Source organism: Orcinus orca, chromosome 5, assembly GCF_937001465.1.
Source record: "Orcinus orca chromosome 5, mOrcOrc1.1, whole genome shotgun sequence".
Classification (NCBI taxonomy): Eukaryota; Metazoa; Chordata; class Mammalia; order Artiodactyla; family Delphinidae; genus Orcinus; species Orcinus orca.
The window spans coordinates 90,886,773-90,909,168 of NC_064563.1; the positions used below are offsets into that span (position 1 = coordinate 90,886,773).

The 22,396-nt window shown below is 40.0% G+C and overlaps 1 protein-coding gene across 9 annotated transcripts in view; it reads right to left on the minus strand.

Annotated features, from left to right (window-relative positions):
• The window catches only part of PHLDB2 (pleckstrin homology like domain family B member 2), a 130,173-nt gene that overhangs the window by 93,875 nt on the left and 13,902 nt on the right, over nt 1-22,396 (minus strand). For all 9 annotated transcript variants that reach the window (XM_049710301.1, XM_049710303.1, XM_049710302.1 and 6 more), the window contains exon 2: nt 10,842-12,190. In XM_049710301.1, the coding sequence (XP_049566258.1) occupies nt 10,842-12,176 (1,335 nt within the window). In that variant the 5' untranslated portion in view covers nt 12,177-12,190. The remainder of the gene's footprint in view (nt 1-10,841; nt 12,191-22,396) is intronic.

A 22,396-nucleotide genomic window follows, 5' to 3' on the forward strand; every position in this document is an offset into this window, starting at 1 on the left:
TGAATATCATTCACTCTTTCTAAAAACATGTGTACAATGTTTCCCATACTCTACTCATCTGGCTACAAGGTGGATGCACAGCAGTGAGCAAGACAGGCATGGTCCCAGCCCTTTGCAACTTAAAATTCTTTAGTTGTAAAGCACTTTCAGAAACGCTATTAGAACAAAACATCTTCTAAATTGTAGAGAATCACTGTCGCAGACATTTCACCTATTCACATAATAAATACCATGGAAGTATTATTACGTGTCTTGAAAGAAAGTCAACCTCATCTCCGGGGTGGCAGAATACGTAAAACGTTAGAAAACCTTATTCCATGGTGCCTCATGAGAGCTGGCATCATATTACAACTTGCTGGAGAAATGAACACCAAGTGTGACCCTACATAGTTCTAAACAGTGACAATACTGTTTATCAAGGTACCACAGATGACTGCCATCAGCCAGAAAGAAAATAATGGATTGCTACAACTCAATTTGTGGGAATCTATTGGTTCTCCACAATAGCACACAGATGCTTTTGGTGATGTAACCAAACGAATACTCTTAATAGCAGTAGGGTTTGCTTTAAGTTTTGTATTTTCCCCTTTTCTTCCTAAAATGACTTTAACTGCCCTGGACCGTAAGGTGAACTAGACGGGCATCACTACTTCTGTATTACTGGAAGGGAGGCAGGTATCAAATGAGATGAATAAAAGAATATCCTGTCTACTTTGTAATGATTTCTTTAGCCTTTCAAGCATCTAGTTTGTCAAAGGATCAGCATCCCAGCCCACTAGAGGTACCTTATCCATTCTCCTACTTGGAAAACAGCTCAGAACTGGGAAGTTTAAATGACAACTGGCCAGCCCAGAAGGATGTCACAAGGTCTACGAGCTGAAGTGCACACACTTCGTGCACACAGGACCCTCTTAAGACCTCACTTGCACCTAGTAACTCTTAGTTGGCAGTAGTTTTAAACAAGTCTTGATATCTGGTTTCTAAAAATCATACATTTAAAAAAGAAGGCTGGCTTAATGACAAAAGAAAAATTGGCAGCTTAGAGCAAGAAAGAAGAAAAATTATAAAAAAACAAAACAACTCGACTAGCACAGCAGTTGGAAGCTATTTAATGTTGACTCACTGTGGACAGTTGTACCCCATTAGTAGGCCCTTAGAGATTCATGACTAGGGTTCAGCCTTTTATACTCCATATAATTACCTTGAGTTTTCAAATAAAGATTGCACAAGTAAAAACATCCAAATGAAACACTGGGATGATCACAACTCAAGCTAAAATATACTACAGAAATTATGCTTAGTGAATCAACTTTATCCTGCTTGGTTTCCTCATTAATGAATTCAAATAAATTTTTGGCATCTATTAATTCTATATTTGTCTAAGAGTTGGGTTTATTTTTTGAAAATTATGCTTTGACAATTTGGAGGTCCCAGTGGACTCATCCTGTAGAGTCAATTAAACTGTACTGCTCATGAAGAATAGCTCATGGGCTGGAAGCCCAGGCACAGCTTTTCTTGGCTCCTGGAGTAAACCCCATATGGCAGTAGAATTTTACCTTCACTGACTCACTATCTTCTGAAATTGTTGTTTTCCTGCTCTGGGTTTCTGATTCGTGTCTACATTTGATCGGGGTTTTGGATTGCACACAATCAATAGTTATCCGCATTGATGGTGCAATGACTGGGAACCTGGTTTTATGATCTGACCACTTGGTGAACTGTCAGGTAGAACTGGAAGCTACCCTTGCTCTGGTGAGAGATGGCTGAGCATTTATTTGTCATCATTTCTCACTTGTTTGTTGTTTTTCTATTTGTGAACTCAAATCAGGACAATTTTTTTTACCTAGTCTCTGTAACTGAGAAAAAAAAAATCACTGTGTGTGAGTGAAATATTTTCCTACTTCCTGAGGATAATAATACATTAAAATAAAGGACCTCTATTATGATTGGTTTATAGAGACTAATAAGCATTTAAGTAAATCTAACATTCCCAAAATACCAAAAACATAAAAAGGAAATTCTAAAAATTTAAATGTGTTCTCCTTTAGAAAAGACCTTCCTCTTCAAAACTGTTGACTTCAGAAGCAGTTTTCTTTGCCTTAGAAAACAAGTTTAGATGAATAAAGTGGATCCTTACACAAATTATCAAACACTGATTTGATAATTTGGTTTAAAAAATAGCTATATGTCTTTACCTTGTCTTATCAGTGTACAGAATAATACAAGCTTAATTTCATCTTTAAAATAAGTTTGGATTAGTTTTATCATAAAGAGATTACCTTCTCTGAACTTCTTTACTAGTTTACTGAAAAGATAAGCTTCTATATACACTGCTATATACAGTGTAAAATTAAGAAAAACATAAAATTTGTGTTCAACCAAACACTTATAACTATGACAAACCTTTTTATATCAATAGTAATTATGTTCTGTGATGTGTCAGCTTAAACACAGTTTACAATATCTTAAGTTAAGGGCTTCTGTCTGGAGTGTCTGATTGTTCCAGAAAGTGAAAGAAGACCGTGAAGAACAAAAATTGATGAAAATTAAAAAATTTAAAAATTACATATTTGGATGTCAGGAAGATCAAGATAGTGGAGAAGGAGGATGCTGAGCTCATCTCCCCCCAGGAATACACTAAAAATACAGTTTTCTGCAGAAACTTTGCAGGCCAGAAGGGAGTGGCATGATATATTTAAAGTGCTGAAAGGGAAAAACCTAAGACCTAGGACACTCTACCCAGCAAGGTTATTATTCAGAAGTGAAGGAGAGATAAAGAACTTCTCAGACAAGCAAAAACTAAGAGTTCAGCGATACTAAAGTGGCCCTAAAAGAAGTGTTAAAGGGTCTTCTCCAAGAGGAAAAGAAAAGGCTACAACAAAATGTTTATAGGAAAGAAAAAATCCCACAGATAAAGGCAAATATATAGTAAAGACTGTGGATCAACTACTTATATAATCGAGCATGAAGATTAAAAGACAGAAATTGTAAAATCAACTATAACTACAATAAACAGTTATGGGATAGACATGAAGATGTAAAATATGACATCAAAAACCCAAAAGGGGGGGAGGGGAGTAAAAAACGTAGATCTTTTAGAATGTGTTTGAATTTAAATGACTATCAGTTTAGAACAAGTAGAAATAGGTCAACATATGAACCCCATGGTTACCACAAATCAAAACCTACAATAGATAGACAAAAACTAAGGAGAAAGAAACACAAGCATACCACTGAAGAAAATCATCAAACCACACGGGAACAAACTAAAAGAAGAGAAAAAAACAAGAAGAACTACAATAACAACCAGTAAACAAGTAACAAAATGGCAAGAAGTACACACTTATCAATAGTCACTTTAGGGCTTCCCTGGTGGCGCAGTGGTTGAGAGTCCGCCTGCTGATGCAGGGGACACGGGTTCGTGCCCCAGTCCAGGAAAATCCCAAATGCCACAGAGCGGCTGGGCCCATGAGCCATGGCCACTGAGCCTGCACGTCCAGAGCCTGTGCTCCGCAACGGGAGAGGCCACAACAGTGAGAGGCCCATGTACCGCAAAAAAAAAAAAAAAAAGTCACTTTAAATGTCAATGAACTAAATGCTCCAATCAAAAGACATAGGATGATGGGCTTCCCTGGTGGCACAGTGGTTGAGTGTCCACCTGCCGATGCAGGGGACACGGGTTCGTGCCCAGGTCCGGGAAGATCCCACGTGCCTTGGAGCGGCTGGGCCCGTGAGCCATGGCCGCTGAGGCTGCGTGTCCAGAGCCTGTGCTCTGCAACGGGAGGGACCACAACAGTGAGAGGCCCGCGTACCGCAAAAAAAAAAAAAAAAAAGACACAGGATGCCTGATTGGATTAAAAAAAAACAAGACCCATCTATATGCTGCCTACAAGAGACTCACTTCAGAGCTAAAAACACACACAGACTGAAAGTGAGGGGATGGAAAAAGATATTTCATGAAAATGGAAATGTAAGAAAGCTAGGGTAGTAATACTCATATCAGACAAAGTAGACTTTAAAACAAAGTCTATATCCAAAGACAAAGAAGGGCATTATATGACGATAAAGGGATCAATACGAGAAGAGGATATAACACTCATTAACATATTTAGGTGCTCCTGTATTAGTTAACATATACCTAATATAGGAGCACCTGAATATATAAAGTAAATATTAACAGACATAAAGGGGGAAATTAACAATAATACAATAAAAGTAGAGGACTTTAGCACCCCTCTTACATCAATTGACAGATCATCCAAACAGAAAATCAATGAGAAAGCAATGGTCTTAAATGGCATATAGACCAGTTGGACTTAACAGATATCTACAGGACATTCCGCTCAGAAACAGCAGAATACACATTCTTTTTAAGTGCACGTGGAACATTCTCCAGGAAAGATCACATGCTAGGACACAAAACAAATCCCAACAAATTTAAGAGTCTAGAAATTATATCAAGCATCTTTTTCAACCACATGGTATGAAACTAAAAATCAATTACAGGGAAAAACACAAACATGCGGAGATTAAACAACATGCCACTAAAAAACCAGTGGACCAATGAAGAAATCAAAGAGGAAACCAGAAAATACCCTGAGACAAATGAAAATAAATACACAGGGACTTCCCTGGTGGCACAGTTGTTAAGAATCTGCCTGCCAATGCAGGGGACATGGGTTCAATCCCTGGCCCATGAATATCCCACATTTCGTGAAGCAACTAAGTTCATGTGCCACAACTACTGAGACTGTGCTCTAGAGCCCATGAGCCACAACTACTGAGCCCACATGCCATAACTACTGAAGCCCATGCACCTAGAGCCCATGCTCTGCAACAAGAGAAGCCACCGAGATGAGAAGCCCGCACACTGCAATGAAGAGTAGCCCCTGCTGACCGCAACTAGAGAAAGCCCATGTGCAGCAACAAAGACCCAACACAGCCAAAAATAAATAAAATAATTAGTTAAAAAAAAAAAACACAACTTTCCAAAACCTATGGGACACAGAAAAAGTGGTTGTAAGAGGGAAGTTTATAGCAATACAGGACTATCTCAAGAAATAAGAAAAATCTCAAATAAACAACTTAAATTGCCATCTAAAGGAATTAAAAAAGGAATAGAGAGCACAGAAACAAACCCATATACTTATGGTCAATTACTCTGTGACAAAGGAGGCAAGAATATACAATGGAAAAAAGACAGTCTCTCCAACAAGTGGTGCTAGGAAAACTGGACAACTACATGTGAAAGAATGAAATTAGAACATTCTCTAACACCATATACAAAAATAAACTCAAAATGATTAAAGACTTAAATGTAAAACCAGAAACCATAAAACTCCTAGAAGAAAACATAGGCAGAACACTCTTTGACATAAGTTGTAGCGGTATTTTTTTGGATCTTTCTCCTCAGGCAAAGGAAACAAAAGCAAAAATAAACAAGTGGGACCTAATTAAACTTCACAGCTTTTGCAAAGCAAAGGAAACCACCAATAAAACAAAAAGACAGCCTACTGGATGGGAGAATATTTGCAAATGATATATTCAATAAGGGGTTAATATCGAAAATATATAAACAGCTCACACAACTCAATTTAAAAATAGGCGGAAGACCTGAAAAGACGTTTTTCCAAAGAAGACATACAGATGGTAAACAGACACATGAAAAGATGCTCAACATTGCTAATCATCAGAAAAATGCAAACCATAACCATAGTGAGATATCCCCTCACGCCTGTCGAAATGGCTATCATCAAAAAGACCACAAATAACAAACGCTGGTGAGGATGTGGAGAAAAGGGAACCCTAGTAAACTGTTGGTGGGAATGTAAACTGGCAGCGCCACTATGGAAAACAGTATGGAGATGCTTCAAAATACTAAAAATAAAACTACCATATGATCCAGCAATTCTACTTCTGGGTACATACCCAAAGAAAACAGAAATCAGTAATTTGAGAAGACATATGCACCCCAATGTTCATAGCAGCATTACTTACAATAGCCAAGATACGGAAGCAACCTAAGAGTTCATCAACAGATGGATAAAGAAGATGTGGTATATACAGACAATGGAATATTACTCAGCCATAAAAAATAATGAAGTCTTCCCATTTGCAACAACATGGATGGACCTGGAGGATATCATGCTTAATGAAATAAGTCAGCCAGAGAAAGACAAATACTGTATGTTAGCACTTACATGTAGAATCTAAACAATAAAACAAATGAATAAACATAACAAAACAGAACGAGACTCACAGATATAGAGAACAAACTGGTGATAACATGTGGGGAGACGGATGGAGAGGCAATAGAACGGTAGGGAATTAAGAGGTACAAACTACTATGTATAAAATAAATAAACTATAAGGATATATCGTACAGTATAGGGAATACAGCCAATATCTTTTTTTTTTTTTTTTTTTTGCGGTACGCGGGCCTCTCACTATTGTAGCCTCTCCCATTGCGGAGCACAGGCTCCAGGCGCGCAGGCTCAGCGGCCATGGCTCACGGGGCCCAGCTGCTCCACAGCATGTGGGGTCTTCCCAGACTGGGGCACGAACCCGTGTCCCCTGCATCGGCAGGTGGACTCTCAACCACTGCACCACCAGGGAAGCCCCCAGCCAATATCTTATACTAACTTTAGGTAGAGAATAATCTATAAAAATGTTGAATCACCATGTTGTACACCTGAAAGTTATACAATACTGTAAATCAACTGTACTTTAATAAAATAAAGTTACATTAAAAATTTTAGATTTGCAGAAAGGGACCTTATTTGACTTACTTTATAATATCTGCAAATAGTTAATTCTGTAAAGATGTAATAAAATGTTAAAACTTTGGCAAAGTTTGAACAACACTGATGAGTTTATTTATGAAGTAATTTTTTTATGAGAAGTATCCTATTAATGTAAAACTAAAATGCAATTATCTCTTATTGAAATTACTTACTTACTTACCTTGGAGAAATCAGCCTATGCTTACAAAAGATAGCAAAAGTTTATTTATTTTTTTTGTAATCTGCCCAGAGAGAAGAGTTTCAGTATTTCACAAGAGTAATCTTTTGTGCCTTGTCCTAACTGGGATATATACTTGCATATTTAAAATGACCAAAAACAGTTCCTCATCTGATTATTTTAAGATTTATTGTTTATAATAAATAACTTATTCTCACTTTATTAGGTAACCAAACTGCGAACATTCATTTTTCTCAGGCATCCACAACGCTATATTATTCAAATAACATAATCTCTGATTAATATTTGATTTCGCCTTCCCAAGATCAGACCTTAAATTCAGGAAAACAAATTTTTTCCAAGATACCTTCTACATTTGAACTGTCTTTAAGTTTTCCCAGAGGACTATTGGGCAATGACAAAGAATTTTTTTCTTAACCTTACAAAAAGAAGAATGCTAGAAATAATTAGGTTTATTTGTTAAGCCCCTTATTGATAAATAGCTCAACACTATCAAGAAATGCATAGGAAGATTTGTCAAATCAAATGAGAAGCTCAGCCTTCCCTAGGCTAATTTTGTACAGGCAAAATATTATAACATAAAGTTCAGTGATTGCATACTTTACAGAAAGGCCCTGGATATATGTCAACGTCCTCACTCTCTGTAATACATTCTCACCCTCAGGGGAAACACTGATTAAATAAGACCAACATGGGCTTCCCTGGTGGTTCAGTGGTTAAGAATCCACCTGCCAATGCAAGGGACATGGGTTTGAGCCCTGGTCCGGGAAGATCCCACATACCATGGAGCAACTAAGCCCATGTGCCACATCTACTGAGCCTGTGCTCTAGAGCCCACGAGCCACAACTACTCAGCCTGCATGCCACAACTACTGAAGCCTGCGTGCCTAGAGCCCATGCTCCACAACAAGAGAAGCCACCGCAATGAGAAGCCCGTGCACTGCAATGAAAAGTAGCCCCCTCTCGCCACAACTAGAGAAAGCCCGCGCATAGCAACGAAGACCCAACGCAGCCAAAAATAAATAAATAAAATAAATGAATTTATTAAAAAAAAATAAGATCAACATCTTATTGCCTAATAGAAGATTTAAATTCTCTTTCTCGTTGAAACTGTTTGTTAAATTAACCGTAGATTAACCATAGCCACTTACTTTTACCCTCACCCAGTAGTCCACGATTTCCTCTCATGCTTTCCTAAAGACTCTGCTTAAGTTATAGGTGAGGTTGTGCCTTTAACAAAGAAAGACAGTCTCAGAGCCTCGTGGACAGAACTTTACCAGATACTCTTCACTCTTGATATTCAAAGAATGGACTTAGGGTCAGAGGCTGACAGAAGAGCTGACATTACATAGACAAGTATGAGATAGTACTAGAGGCTAAATCAGATTTTCAGGACTTCTTTTAGTTCAGAAATAGATAACTTCATGAAATCAAATTAATGACCCAAGGTTAGAGGAATAAGAATTAATTACATAGAACAGATTGAACTGAAACTGGAAATCTAATTTATGAATGTGGACATGTATTTTGGAAAATTATTGGCATTATCTTAATGTTCTATCTTCTGATGGGGAAAACCCTTTTAGCATTCATGCTGATCTATCTCTAACCATCAATTTAGTTGACTCCGATGTTGCAAACTAAATGAAACATTCTTTTAATGTTAGTTTGTTCTCCTTGGTCCTTCAGATTCAGGAAGAAACATTTTTTTCTGAGACTTTTTAATGGCAATAACATTATTTGCATGGGCTCAATAAGAATCTGTCCTCCCTTTTACTGGAATATAATCAGACAAATGGACAATACAACAGAGGCCAAATGTAGAGTGTCTTACTTAAAAATTAGCCTCACTTCATCAGATATGACAAGCCCCTTATTAAGGAGAAAGGGTTGTAACTTCATATCTGAAGCTAATACCCAAAGCTTCTCCCAAGAAGTTGAACTAGGACCTGTTTGTGGCTTACAGGCACCAACCTTATAGGCAGTAAAAAGGTCACTTGCTGGATAGCCAGGAACCTTAGCAGATTTGGGAAAACTAGAGGAAAGAAAAATTCACCAACTCTTATAAGTGCTAAAGATGAAACCAGTTTGGGACTTCCCTGGTGGCGCAGTGGTTAAGAATCCTCCTGCCAATGCAGGGGACACGGGTTCAAGCCCAGGTCCAGGAAGATCCCACATGCCGCAGAGCAACTAAGCCTGTGCGCCACAACTACTGAGCCTGTGCTCTAGAGGCTGCAAGCCACAACTACTGAGCCCACATGCTGGCCTAGAGCCCATGCTCAGCAACAAGAGAAGCCACCACAATGAGAAGCTTGCGCACCACAACAAAGAGTAGCCCCTCTCACCTCAACTAGAGAAAGCCCGCGTGCAGCAAGAAAGACCCAACACAGCCAAAAATAAAAATAAATAAATAAATAAGAGTTTGGTTTCCTACCCTTAGAACAGAAGAGTAAATAAAAGCATTTAAGGAAGACCTCTGGAGTGATGAAGCCATTGAAATGCTCTCCTAGGTAACTTAATAAATCATAGAAGTTGATTCTCTGGCTTTATCAATGACAGTTGTTCAGCACAGTATAGCACTAGATCTATATACAAGAAGGCTTTTACATGCTAATTAAAAGTTTTTCTAGCTTATGTCAATGAATCAGGCCCAAATACAATGCCTTTTGTGATCATGAAAAATCTTTGGAAATTATTTATGATAACAAAGGAACTGCCATACTGGAGGACCATCTAACATCCACCCACAGAATACCAAATTCTCTAGGGGTATACACATTTGTTTTCATTCACTATTAGTGATTAGGATATTTGGAAACTCTGTAAGGATAGACATTAACTTATCAAAAACTGTGAGTGATGTGAATAATTATTTTTCTAAAATTTCAAGCAAATTCTGTCCTGTATAGATGCAAAAGTTTCTGTTCATTATAATCCAGAAGTTACAATTTTATTGTCCTGTAGGGCATTAACTAGCTTTGTATGTGATTCAGAAATCTTATTCCAGCATACTTTCTTTTAGTAACTAAAATACTTTTGATACTCCTACACTTCTGTAAATCAGCTTTACCATCCTGCAGCTTCCCACATTAAGGAAATCATTAATCATTAATGAATCAAAATAATCTTACAGGTATTCACCCTAAAAAATTATGCTTAAAAGAAAATAGAAAAATGCAGCAGTTTGTTCGTATTCATTAGTGGGACTCTCCTGTTTCCTCTTTTCTTATTATTTTCAATATTTTTACAGTAATCATAAATCCATAGAAAAAGACAACTCAGTAATTTTTTTTGAGCATGTGTAGTTTGGAGTCACTATATGTATTAAGATATGGCTGAAGGGAGTATGGTGTGTGTGTGTCTATATACAGTGCAGAAAAAAGGTTGAGCACCATTGGGGCAACCTTTCAACTTTACAGACAACTTGCTATACAGAGAAACTTACTGCCTAATTTCCAATGAGTTGTCATTTCACTGATTATTACCATCATAGCATATACATGCAAATTTGATGACATAAGTAATACAAATCAGCATTTCCTCATAGTCTTAAGAGAGAATTTTGTAAGACTTTTAAAGTAATTCAGTAAAATTCACAGCTATCTTTGTTAGATTTATCAAGAATTTATACTTGTGAGACCTCTGCAGAGCAACTTAATATAACATTAGGCACACGTAGGCCTTCAAACTATCCATTTGTGACTAATAATAGTGATCTGGGAAGAGGAAGGTTAGCAGGAGGAAATCTAGGAAGGGACCAGTGGCTGGTGCCCATGGAAATTCTACACATATATCCTTGGGGTTTGTCTCCAAGAAGTTATTCAATGAAACAGTGAGGTCAAGTCAGATGAGAAGATTACCAATCGCTCCATCTCCTGCTCCCTGAGTCTCTCCTCCCTCTGCCGCCGGTGATAATCCATCAGGTCGTCTCGTCCTGAAATGGAGCTAATGCTGCTTTTCCGTTCCCGAAGGACAGGCTGGGGGGTTCCTGAGGCCTGTCTGAGGCTGTCCGGATCGGCATCATCAAACTCAACAGACCCACACGAGTAGTTCCTCCTGGCCGCAAACGCTCTGTCAAGCTCTCCGGGAGGGAAGGAATGACCTGGGCTGGTCCCCAAGTAGGAAGCCCTATCCAGGTCATCAGAGGTACAGGAGGAGGTGGAGGCCAGCAGCATCTTCCGGGCCACTCGAGGACTGGCAGGGACGCTGAGGGTGGAACTCACATAAGGATTGCCCTCAGAGGCAGAGGTTTTATAGGGTAAAGCTCCTGAGCTCAAAGAAGAAAAATTCAGGTAATTGTCATTGTCTGTGATGCTATGAGGTAGATCCTTTTCCCCCAGTTTCGTTCGTTTGTAATTGCCCAGAGAGCTTCTTGGAGGCAAACTGAGCGGTGCCAGCTGGTTCTCTGTGGCTCTGTGCAGCCTGGGGAGAGATCGGCTGTAGGCGCCCATGTGACTGAGGCTGCTGCCCGAGTACTTCCTAGTTCTTAAACTGATGTTTTCAGATGCCAGATCCTTGTGTCTGGTCACCTTGGGCTGAAGTGTCAGGTTGTCCTGGATGCTTATTTTCCTGGCTTGCTTTGGGCTTGAAGGCATGCTGGCTGCCCCTGACCTACCGACGGGCAAGGAGCCAGTATCGCTCAGGGAACTTCCATTCCACATGGTCAGGAGTGAGCCAGATGCTTTTCGGCCTTCCAGCCCTCCGAGAAAGTAGACATTGTCGTGGGATTTATTCCTTGAGCTGTATTTGGAATAGGGAGGCTTCTCTGAAAGCCTCAAGGACCTTTCAGTGTCCCGGCCTGTAAAATGATCAAAGTCTGTTCTCCCAAGTGGATATCCACTAAGAGAGGGTGAAGTGCTGCGTAAAGGGGTGGGAGGTTTCACGGAAATATTTTTGTCATTTCCGTCACAAGAGAACTGCTTGGTTCCCTGGATTTTGGCCAAGGAGGGGCTACTTCTGACACTGGTTCCCAAAGGAGAAGGGCTTCTTTTAGCAGGCACAGGTTGTGAGAGGGTTAAATAGGAACCAGAATAGTCTCCATTGGTTTTAAATCTCAGACTGGAAGAATATTTCTTCGGGCTCAGGCTCTCCATCATGTTTTGGGAATCGTTCTCGAGGGAATTCGCCACAAAGCCCGCCTCTAAGCTACCATTCTGTAAATCCAGCTGCTTTTGCATGTGGCTCTGCTCTGCCATAATCTTGTTGGAATCTGTAAAGGAAAAAAAAAAAAAGAGAAAGCTTTACTTAACAAAGAAGATTTCAAAAGACGAACCACATTTTTCAGCCTACATCAGTACAAATAGGTTTGCAGTCCAATCTGTTGTAATTAAAAAACACAAACGCTGTTTTAGTAATAAACCTAGAAAAGCTGTCTTGCAAAATGAAGATGAATAAAGATCACTGATCTGGGATGTTTCTTGTACAAAAGAAAAATAACTCAAGAGGACATCAATGAAATTTGAGAGGAACAAATCCCTAACCAAGTACAAGTGCAAGATGAGGTTGGTACCTAAAAAAGACAATGTCCCTTTAGTTTTCTAGTCCCTGGAGGACCACCTGCTTCCTGAGTACCTAGCAAAAACCCAAAGGGATGCTGCAATGGGCCTTCCTTTAGATGTCTCTGCAAGAATCACTAACCTCTCAGAAGTTAAGTCCTGAGGAAACTACATTCACATTCTGGCAGACAAAGAAAATTTTGTGTTAGACGCTGATCAATAACATGAGGGTTAGAAGATGATTCTTTAAAGGGGGACTATGAGAGTTACCTTCTCAACAAAAAGACATAATAAAGGCTCCCGCATCCACCAGAGAAACGTAGGTAATAGTAGAGGAAGAAGTGTTCCCCATATTCCTGACATATCAGGGTCAGGGTGGAGTAGTTAAAAACCTGAAACTGACGCATCCTTCAAGTTCCCAGGCATCCCAGAGGCACCATGATCATCCTTGATCTAACTCTCTCCTCTCATGGAAACACCTTTCTCCTCTTGCACCCATCCGAACCCACCCATTCTTCCAGGATCAGATTAGGATTCTATTTTCCACGATGAAAAGAAAATTTTTTTAATGGATGTACCCATAAGAATATGTTGTGGACCCTAGTTTGAACAATATTAACTTAAGAAACTGCAGTTTTAGTCTATGAAAATGTCTTTTTAATCACAAATTATCACTGTAAATGTGAAGCCTTATATTTCAAACGGATAAAAATATTTTCTTTAAGTTATCATCAAAGTGAAAACACAATTTAAACATAAATTTGAACTCAGGTACTGCTAAGACGGTCCTCCAACTCCTTAGGCATCTCAAACACTGGTTACTGCATCTCTGCACTATATATAAACAGTATTACTTATGGTTAGTAATCAATATCATAATGTGTGACCGAGACACAAGTTTAAGGCAGAGGGTTTTCTAGTATTTCTATCGTATCTCCAGCCCCTCCTGACTCCCATCGCCCCAGAGGTGAGAAACTCAATGAACGCAAGTTTTCAATGTCCATCACAGCCTTCCCCACTCCCTCCCAGCCACAGATAGAGGACCTTCACCTTGCTTGCTTAGCCTCAGAGATTTCCTGGGCAAATGCAGGCAGCCCAATAAGGAACTGCTTCTTACCCAGAGAGTGGGGCAAAGAAACAGTTTGCTGCTTAAATCCTAGAAATGGGCTGAGTCCTCATACCCCTCAAAGCTGCAGCTTCCCACAGGAAGCTCTGCCTTGGGGACCTTATCCTCCAACCCAAAGCCCTACCCTGATGGATAAAAGCATGATTGTCTTTTGAAGTGGACCTCAAAAAAATTTTTGAGATTCTCCTTTAGAATTGCCTCCCAGCTGGGATCTGGCCCTGCCATCTGGCTCTTGCCAGGTCTTTCATTCCTCGGGGACAGTGCCATCTCCGCATCCAGGAAAAATGTCCCTCTCGGCAATTGTCCGCCACTACCAGTTCTGACCTCGAAAGCAACACCAGTCTGCTTTGAGCTATATCTCACCATGCCCCCTTGGAAGACTGAAACCACGATGATCTCTAGTCTTGGTTCCTTCTATTCCCAACTAACTTGATCACATGTTGGTTTGCTATGTTGAAATTCCAGCAAACGTTGGTCAATTCCCTCAAGTTAAATGTTTTTGAATTGAGGAGACAAGGAAGTAGGTGGATCCTGGGAACATTACCATGTTATTTATTAAAGGGGAAAAAACACCTTAATTGCCCCCAAAATAAGGGAGAAAATCAAAAGCTATAGCATATCATATGAGTGAATATTAAGCCATTTAAAATCTAATTTCAAGGTATGTTTATAGCATTAAAAATACATTAATATAATGTTAAGTAAATTTTAAAAACCACACATACAGTGAGTGCAGTCTTATATATACACCCACAAATACACATGGATTACACATAGATGTTCAAGCGAAAATCTGGGGAATCATCACTGATCCCCTCTATCACTATATCCTCTATCCTCTACCATCTCTATCACTTCTCTATTCCCTCCTTCCTCATTTTATCCATCAACAAATCCTATCAATATTGTCCTTAATCCATAGTCTCAATCTGATCATTTCTGGATATTTCCACTGTTACCCCCCATTACAAGCCAATATCTTCTCTTCCCTTGTCCATATGCGTATTCTATAACAAGAACAATGGAATAAAAGAAATCACACCAGTGATTTTTAATTCACCTTTCTCAAACTAGTTTGTATTTTCCACATTTTATACAATGTGTTTGGGTTACCTTAACAATGAAGAAAAAAAATTAGTGTAAAATATTAGCATACAATCTGCAGCAATACTTCATTTTTAAGTTGATTAGACTCTCATTTTCCTAAGCTCTTGCCCAATTTTTGATCCAGATATTAACTCTTCCGAAAAAGGTTACTTTAAAGAACTTCTTCATCAGACTAAATACGTAAATATTTGAAGACTTCAACATTTTTTCCAAATCTTCTAAATGACTCAGGCAAAAATGACAATTATGCAAATTTACCCATTCCATACTTTATGCATCTGAAAAACTGCAAAATCAAACATAACACCTTCCCTAATATGAATAAAGTGAACAGAGTCGTTACAAAAAAAGTCTCCAGGGCTTCCCTGGTGGCGCAGTGGTTGAGAGTCCGCCTGCTGACGCTGGGGACACGGGTTCGGGCCCCAGTCCGGGAAGATCCCACGTGCCGCGGAGCGGCTGGGCCCGTGAGCCATGGCCGCTGAGCCTGCGCGTCCGGAGCCTGTGCTCCGCAACAGGAGAGGCCACAACAGTGAGAGGCCTGCGTACCGCAAAAAAAAAAAAAAAAAAGTCTCCAGATGTTTGCTGAATATGGCTTAGATAATATATTTAGTATGCTCATTTTTTAACGTAGTTATTAGATTATTTCATTACTTGGAGTGATTCTGCTTATTGTATAGAAAAAAATTAAAATCCTAACAGGTAGTTTCAGGTTCCTCATTCATTGACCAGGTATTAAGTGCCTACCATGTATCAGACTTTGGCTTAACAGGCACTAGTGTTGCTCACTATTATTCCCGTTCTCTCCTTTCAGAAACAAAGCAGTGCTGTTCTGCCTCATTCCCATGACATTAGGTGTGGCTATGTCCCTTGCTTTGATCAATGAAACAGGAGAGAAAGTGACATGTCAGTTCCAAGCTGAAACACCAAGAGCTGGAGCATGATTCGCCGTCTCCATCCCCTGCTAAGATGACTCACTTGTATCCAAGTCTTAGCCTACCTCCCTCAGTGAGGGCAATAGAGAGCAGGGTCTCTGCCAATCCAAGATCGTCTTAAGCCACTGAGATTCGGGAGTTGTGTGTTACTATGGAGGTGTTAATCTTCATTAAGTGCCTACTATAAACCAGGCTTTAAGCTAGGCCCTGGAAAATATGTGGTCAAAGATACCATTTCCTGCCTTCACATAGCTCACAGTCCAAAGGGGAAAACACACATATGAATAAATGCTATATGGTGTGATGCATGCCTTGAGAGAGGATTGATTGACAGATCGGTAAAGGAGCATGGAGAGGGGCTAACCCAGTGAGACTGGTAGTCTGGGGAAGTTATCATAGAAAGAAATGACAATGGAGTTAAGTCCTATTGAAGAAAGGGAATCTGATGGGTATTATCCAATGGTAGCATAAAGTCACCTCCACACCTAAAATTTTGTGGTTTTAAAAATATAAACAAAATCTCAAGCCCATCTAAGGTCAGACTACTGGTACATCCAGCAAACATCCTGTCTCTGACAGAATTAATAACAAAAATTGTGTAGGAAAAAAGCAACAGTTATTTTCTATATTTAATAACTACGTATTTCTCTCTCATAGTTCTCTAGATCCTTTCCCATCTCCACCACCATGTAAGATATGCTCTCTGGGGTCCAGGTGTATGCCTATCTTAAGTGTGGTTTAAATTGGACAGCAATCCTCCAACCATTTAGGATATTTTAGATAAGGATACAAAGGGAAATCCATAAGTGAGATGTTAGAATAACAAGAAAAAAATTAAAGCCAGTTAGTGGGGAAGACTTTGGTTATAAAGTAGTGCATACAAAATAGGAAACAGAGCTAAGATAGTGCAGAGTTAGCCATCCAGAAAGCAAGGCAGAGCAGATGCTGTTTAATGGAAGTCAGAAGCTAAGCACTGAACCCAAACTCTGCATTTTCAATATTTGCTCTAACGGCACAGAATTGAGGGTTTATGTCAAAAAGGATACTTAAAAGCTTAATTTTTGACTCAGCAGCATAGGACATTAATGTCATTTTAGATAATAAAATGTATTAATGTATTTCAACCGGTTTGCAGTTGCAAATGCTACTTAATCACCCAAACAAAATATTACCAAATATCATTCCCTCTTCCAACAAAACTACATAGTATCAAACTACTAAAGGGTATTCTTACTACCCTACAGGGTGGCAACACTTGGCCCCTCTCTCCTCCTCACATACACTTTTTTTAAATAAAAAAATTTAATTAGTGGGAATTCCCTGGGGATCCAGTAGTTAGGACTCCGTGCTTCCACTCCAGGGGGCACAGGTTCGATCCCTGGTCAGGTAACTAAGATTTCTCATGCCTCGCAGCTCAGCCAAAACTCACCATGGCCAAAAAATGTAATTATTGACGCAGTTTAGTTGGCCAAACAAAATATAACACCAGAATATTCCACAGTAGTACTAGCTGGAAGATCAGCTTTACAGTCTCTAGGGAAGAGACAAGCAGGACATTTGCAAATAATAAACCACATCTGAGAAACAGCCATGCAACATTTCTCCACCACACATATTGCAGAAGAAAGCTACAGATGATCTGGAGGGAAGAACATTCCAGAGAATATTTTAAGATATTCATGTCTGATACCCTGCTTTTTCAGTTCAACCTTATTGGGTCCGTTAAGGATGTGTAAAAAGTTGTACACTTAAAGATTTATCATCAAGTATAAACATGTAATTCACTCATTTTCCTGAAGCTGAGTTTACCATAGCTGAGTACATATGTATGTATACTTGTGTCAATTTGAGATCTCTTAATCCCATAAATCAATTCAACTCAAAAGGTGGAGAATCACACAGGTGGTCTTTCTGACCCTAGGAGTGACAATAATGGTTCATGATACCTCTCTCTCCTTCCCCAGTTCCAGGGTGTTCTTTTCATTGCGGATGAGATCACACAAGTGGAGGCCTAGAGGTGGGAAAAGCATAGGGAAATGTAGAACAGGAAGCAGTAATGTACTCTGAATGAGGATGAGAGCTAAGGCAAGGAGAGTAGAGGCAGGAGGGCAGAGTATACAATGGGAGAGACTGGGTATAATTCCCCAGCAGTGAGAGAGATAGCAACGCGATGCAGCCCTGCAGACAATGTATTAGAGACTGCAGCTGAGGTTAGGAAAAGAAAGCAGAGGAAGAACTAGGGCTGTGAGAGGTGAAAGGGCACACTGCAAGAGGTGTTGTCAAAGTGACACACAAGAGAGAGGGCGGCCGGAGAGAGGTCTATGTTAACACATGTAAGAAAGGTGAGGAATTCTCCGAGGTTTCTAGCCTGGCTTCTTGATCTCCGCTGGTGTATTTCTTTTTGCTTTCCTGTACATTTTATGTAAACAAAAAAGAAGTCTCATGGAAATTATAAAATCACTGCATTATGTTATTGTGGAAGTAAAACAGCCCCAAGGGCACTAACGGCTCCATATACTGCACGCATACGCACAGAAACAGAACCGGTGTGGAGAAGGGAAGAAGGCATCTGGTGCCCATCTGAAAGAAGAGACAACACCGGGTCGTCTAAACAGGAAAGAAGTTAATGTGTGTTGAAACATTTGGGCTTACTTTCCAATCCATAAATTTAATCCCTCCAGAGCTCTCTTGTTATTTTATCACCTGAAACGTATATCATCTCATTGTCGATTAGAAAATGCCAGGAGTCATTTAGAGATCTCTGGAAGGTACCACGGAAAGTCACGGTACATTCTCCCTTAAGAAGAAAATTATAGGAAAAACTAATCTCAGGGATCATGTTTGAAAGTTTCTTGGTAGATTCTTTCCTCTTTGCCACAATGCTGGTATATGTTTTAAAATAGAATTCTCCTGCTCCATTTGTACCAAATAACACCACAGTGAAGCTAATCCCATCCAAACTGTAAGTCACTGATGGTGACTTCAGAGCATTGTGATGGCCAGAGTTGTAGGGATCTTGGTTTCAAGATAATGAATACACACCCAGGGAGCAAAGTTTTAAAAAACGAACAAATTAAAATGAAGTATTTACTGTGCTGTGTTGTGTGTGTTGCATTAGAAGTAGGAGTCTTAAAGTCTGGCCTATATATATAAATGCAGTTTTCCAGGTAATTTATACCAAGAGTTTGGAGGATTCTTAAATTATACAACACTTTACTTGTCATTTTACATCGCTGTGCACAAACACTTCTCAGGATCACCCAATATAGCAGGAATTAATCAAAGGGGGAGTGCAAGAGCAAGTGATAGGAAAGTGGAAATCTTTTCACATGGCTGGGGAAAGGGGATGGATGTAGATTACAGAAGCAAAATCAGAAAAAGAATCTTACCCAAAAAATCAGGAGGGTTTAGGCTAAAATTTCCACTTTATGAAAAAGGTTGAGTCTCTGTTTTTCTTATGAGGGGCCTTAGAGCTGAGGTGCTGGCTCTGGGAGCACATTTTGCCACAGACAGTGGTTGATGCCTGGTGTTTCAAACTCTCCCAGCACACTGGTGGTCCACAGGCTGGCCTCTTTCAGCACTGACGTTTACGGTATGGCAATGTTTTAAAGCACGTACTGATGACACGTAATTGAATTCAGACACCAGCTTAGAGCAGTCTGTCAGAAGCAGTGCCATTGGGGAGGTGGAGGGGAGGGGGCGGGGAGTTCTGTGGTGACCAGCGGTGCCTGAGGGAAGAAGCTTTTAGAGGACTGAATAGGAAAAACTAAGAAATCTATTTCAGCCCCAAACTCCAAGCTTAAGAATGGAGAACAATGGACACAAAAACCTCCCTCTTTTCCCACTAATCCCAACATGAAAACATGATGAAGGGGGAGGGGGACTACTTAGAAGCTTCAGGAACAACCACTTCCTTCTCTAGCAATATTCTCATTTCAGACATCCAAAAGCAGCCTGTTTTCCCCACCCTCCGTTATCCAAACACCATCCTCAGTTAAACAAACCCTCAGTCCTCTGGACTCCGCCTTTGCAAATATACCCTCCTTTTCCACAAGTATTTCCTTTCATCACTAAATCCTCAGCCTCCTGCTTCTCTACACACAAGCCACACCTCTCCACACAGCCCCACACCCACTGGCAAACACCTTCCCAGATCCTCTCTTCTTCAAATATCCCCTCCTATGCACGGGTTTTGTTTTGTTTTTTAATTTATTTATTTTACTTATTTATTTTGGCTGCTTTGGCTCTTTGTTGCTGTGCGCGGCTTTCTCTAGTTGCGGAGAGCGGGGGCTACTCTTCGTTGTGGTGCGTGGGCTTCTCATTGCGGTGGCTTCTCTTGTTGCAGAGCACGGGCTCTAGGTGCTTGGGCTTCAGTAGTTGTGGCACGTGGACTCTAGAGCACAGGCTCAGTAGTTGTGGCGCACAGGTTTAGTTGCTCCGCGGCACATGGGATCTTCCCAGACCAGGGCTCAAACCCATGTCCCCTGCATTGGCAGGTGGATTCTTAACCACTGCACCACCAGAGAAGCCCCCATGCACAGGTTTTGTAAGCATCCCTAAATCTGGACCTTCCCACTGTCTCAACATCCATCCCCACAGAACTTCATCTCCCATTCATGCAACCTGGCCTCCTAAACTCTGTTCCTTTAAACTCTTCCTCCACACTCAAGATTTTACGTCTCAGCGCAGGGAAGAAAAAAACAAAAACCATAAAACCAAACTTCTCTTAGTGGACACTGAGCCCTTATTGGTTTTTTGCAAATAAACAGAGCAGCAAATGGATTCTCATTCCTCATTCCTTGCGCCATGTTCTCTGTCATTTAAAGATCAGCCTTTTTGAACAAAATAATTATTATCTACTAGATACATGCAGATACATTGATAATCTCCAAGGAGGGCATTTTTATCTCTCAAAAGGACCCAAGAATAAGGAGGATGTTTTGTTCTTTCAGACTGAGCCTGTTACAACAGTAAATCTTACTGTATGCAGACAGACACACGTTCACAGACACACAGAGACAGACATACACTGCCCACATGCCCATAGCAGTCTAAAAGGCACAAAGACTGTGTGACTGCCAGAGGAGGCTCTTCAGAACCCAGGCAAGTTGAGGCATCCTCAGAATTTGCCAGGTGTCGGAGTGATGCATGGCAGGCTGGGGAGAAAGGGAGGACCACTGGAATGCTGATATGATCTCAGGACACTGATTACACACTTCCTTTCTTGGTTTTCTTGTTTTCCCTTTTGAATTTTTACTTTATTATGTTCTGAAAACAACTAAAAGAGGTAAGGGAGACCATTAAGGAAAGAACAAAAGTATCAGATGATGCCACAGGGAGGAAGGGAGCACAGAAGGGACTGGGGCGTGATGGGGAATAGGGGGAGGAAATGAGAGATGGAAGAAATGATGACAAAAAGTAAAAAAAAAAAAAAAAGTTTCGGCTTCTTCCTGTCACAATAAATCAGTCTACCCCATGGTACCATTCCTTTCTGTCATCTCCAGCCCACTGAAGTCTAAGCTCTGTCAAAAGAAGTCCAGATGGCATCCAATGGTTCCTAAAGGTAATCACAATCAATAGCAAAAACCATATTCAAATGAGGATCTTTATCTCCTGTGACAGAGGTTCCTTTTAAATAAGTCTAGATTGTTTTATATGAGGAATTCTTAAGAATCTTAGAGGACTCTTGTAAAGAGGGTAAAACATCAATAGGGATGTTTAAACCATTTTGTGCCAGTCCCTTGAATAAGACTTGTCTGCCTGAACTTTAAAATATTCTTTAGACCACCCAAGGAATTTGGCTGCATGCTTCCTGTGATAACTCTTTTCAGCCTGTGAGGAAGGCAGGGGAAGAAGGACAGAAAGCAGGAAAAACCTCAAAAAACATTTGGGTCATTCAAATTCCCTTCCCACTTGCAAAACTCCTGACTTTTATCTAAATATTCAAGATGTGACTTTTACCAATTGGACTCACATTTGTGTTTATATCATTATTAAAACAGCTTTTCAATTCTGCAGCCTGTGGAACGAAAACCACACTCACAGAAAGAAAGACAAAATAAAAAGACAGAGGACTATGCACCAGATGAACGAACAAGATAATCCCCCCCACAAAAAAATAAATGAGGTGGAGATAGGCAACCTTCCAGAAAAAGAATTCAGAATAATGATAGCAAAGATGATTCAGGACCTCAGAAAAAGAATGGAGGCAAAGACCAAGAAGACACAAGAAATGTTTAACAAAGACCTAAAAGAATAAAAGAACAAACACCTAGAAGAACAAACAGAGACTAACAATGCAATAACTAAAATGAAAAATAGACTAGAAGGAATCAATAACAGAATAACTAGGGCAGAAGAATGGATAACTGACTTGGAAGACACAATGGTGGAATTCACAACTGTGGAACAGAATAAGAAAAAAGAATGAAAAGAAATGAAGACAGCCTAAGAGACCTCTGGGACAACATTAAATGCAACAACATTCACATTATAGGGGTCCCAGAAGGAGAAGAGAGAGAGAAAGGACCCGAGAAAATATTTGAAGAGATTATGATTGAAAACTTCCCTAACATGGGAAAGTAAATTGCCACCAAAGCCCAAAAAGTGCAGGGAGTCCCAGGCAGGAGAAACCCAAGGAGAAACACACCGAGACACATAGTAATAAATTGGCAAAAATCAAAGACAAAGAAAAATTACTAAAAGCAACAAGGGAAAAATGACAAGTAACATACAAGGGAACTCCCACAAGGTTA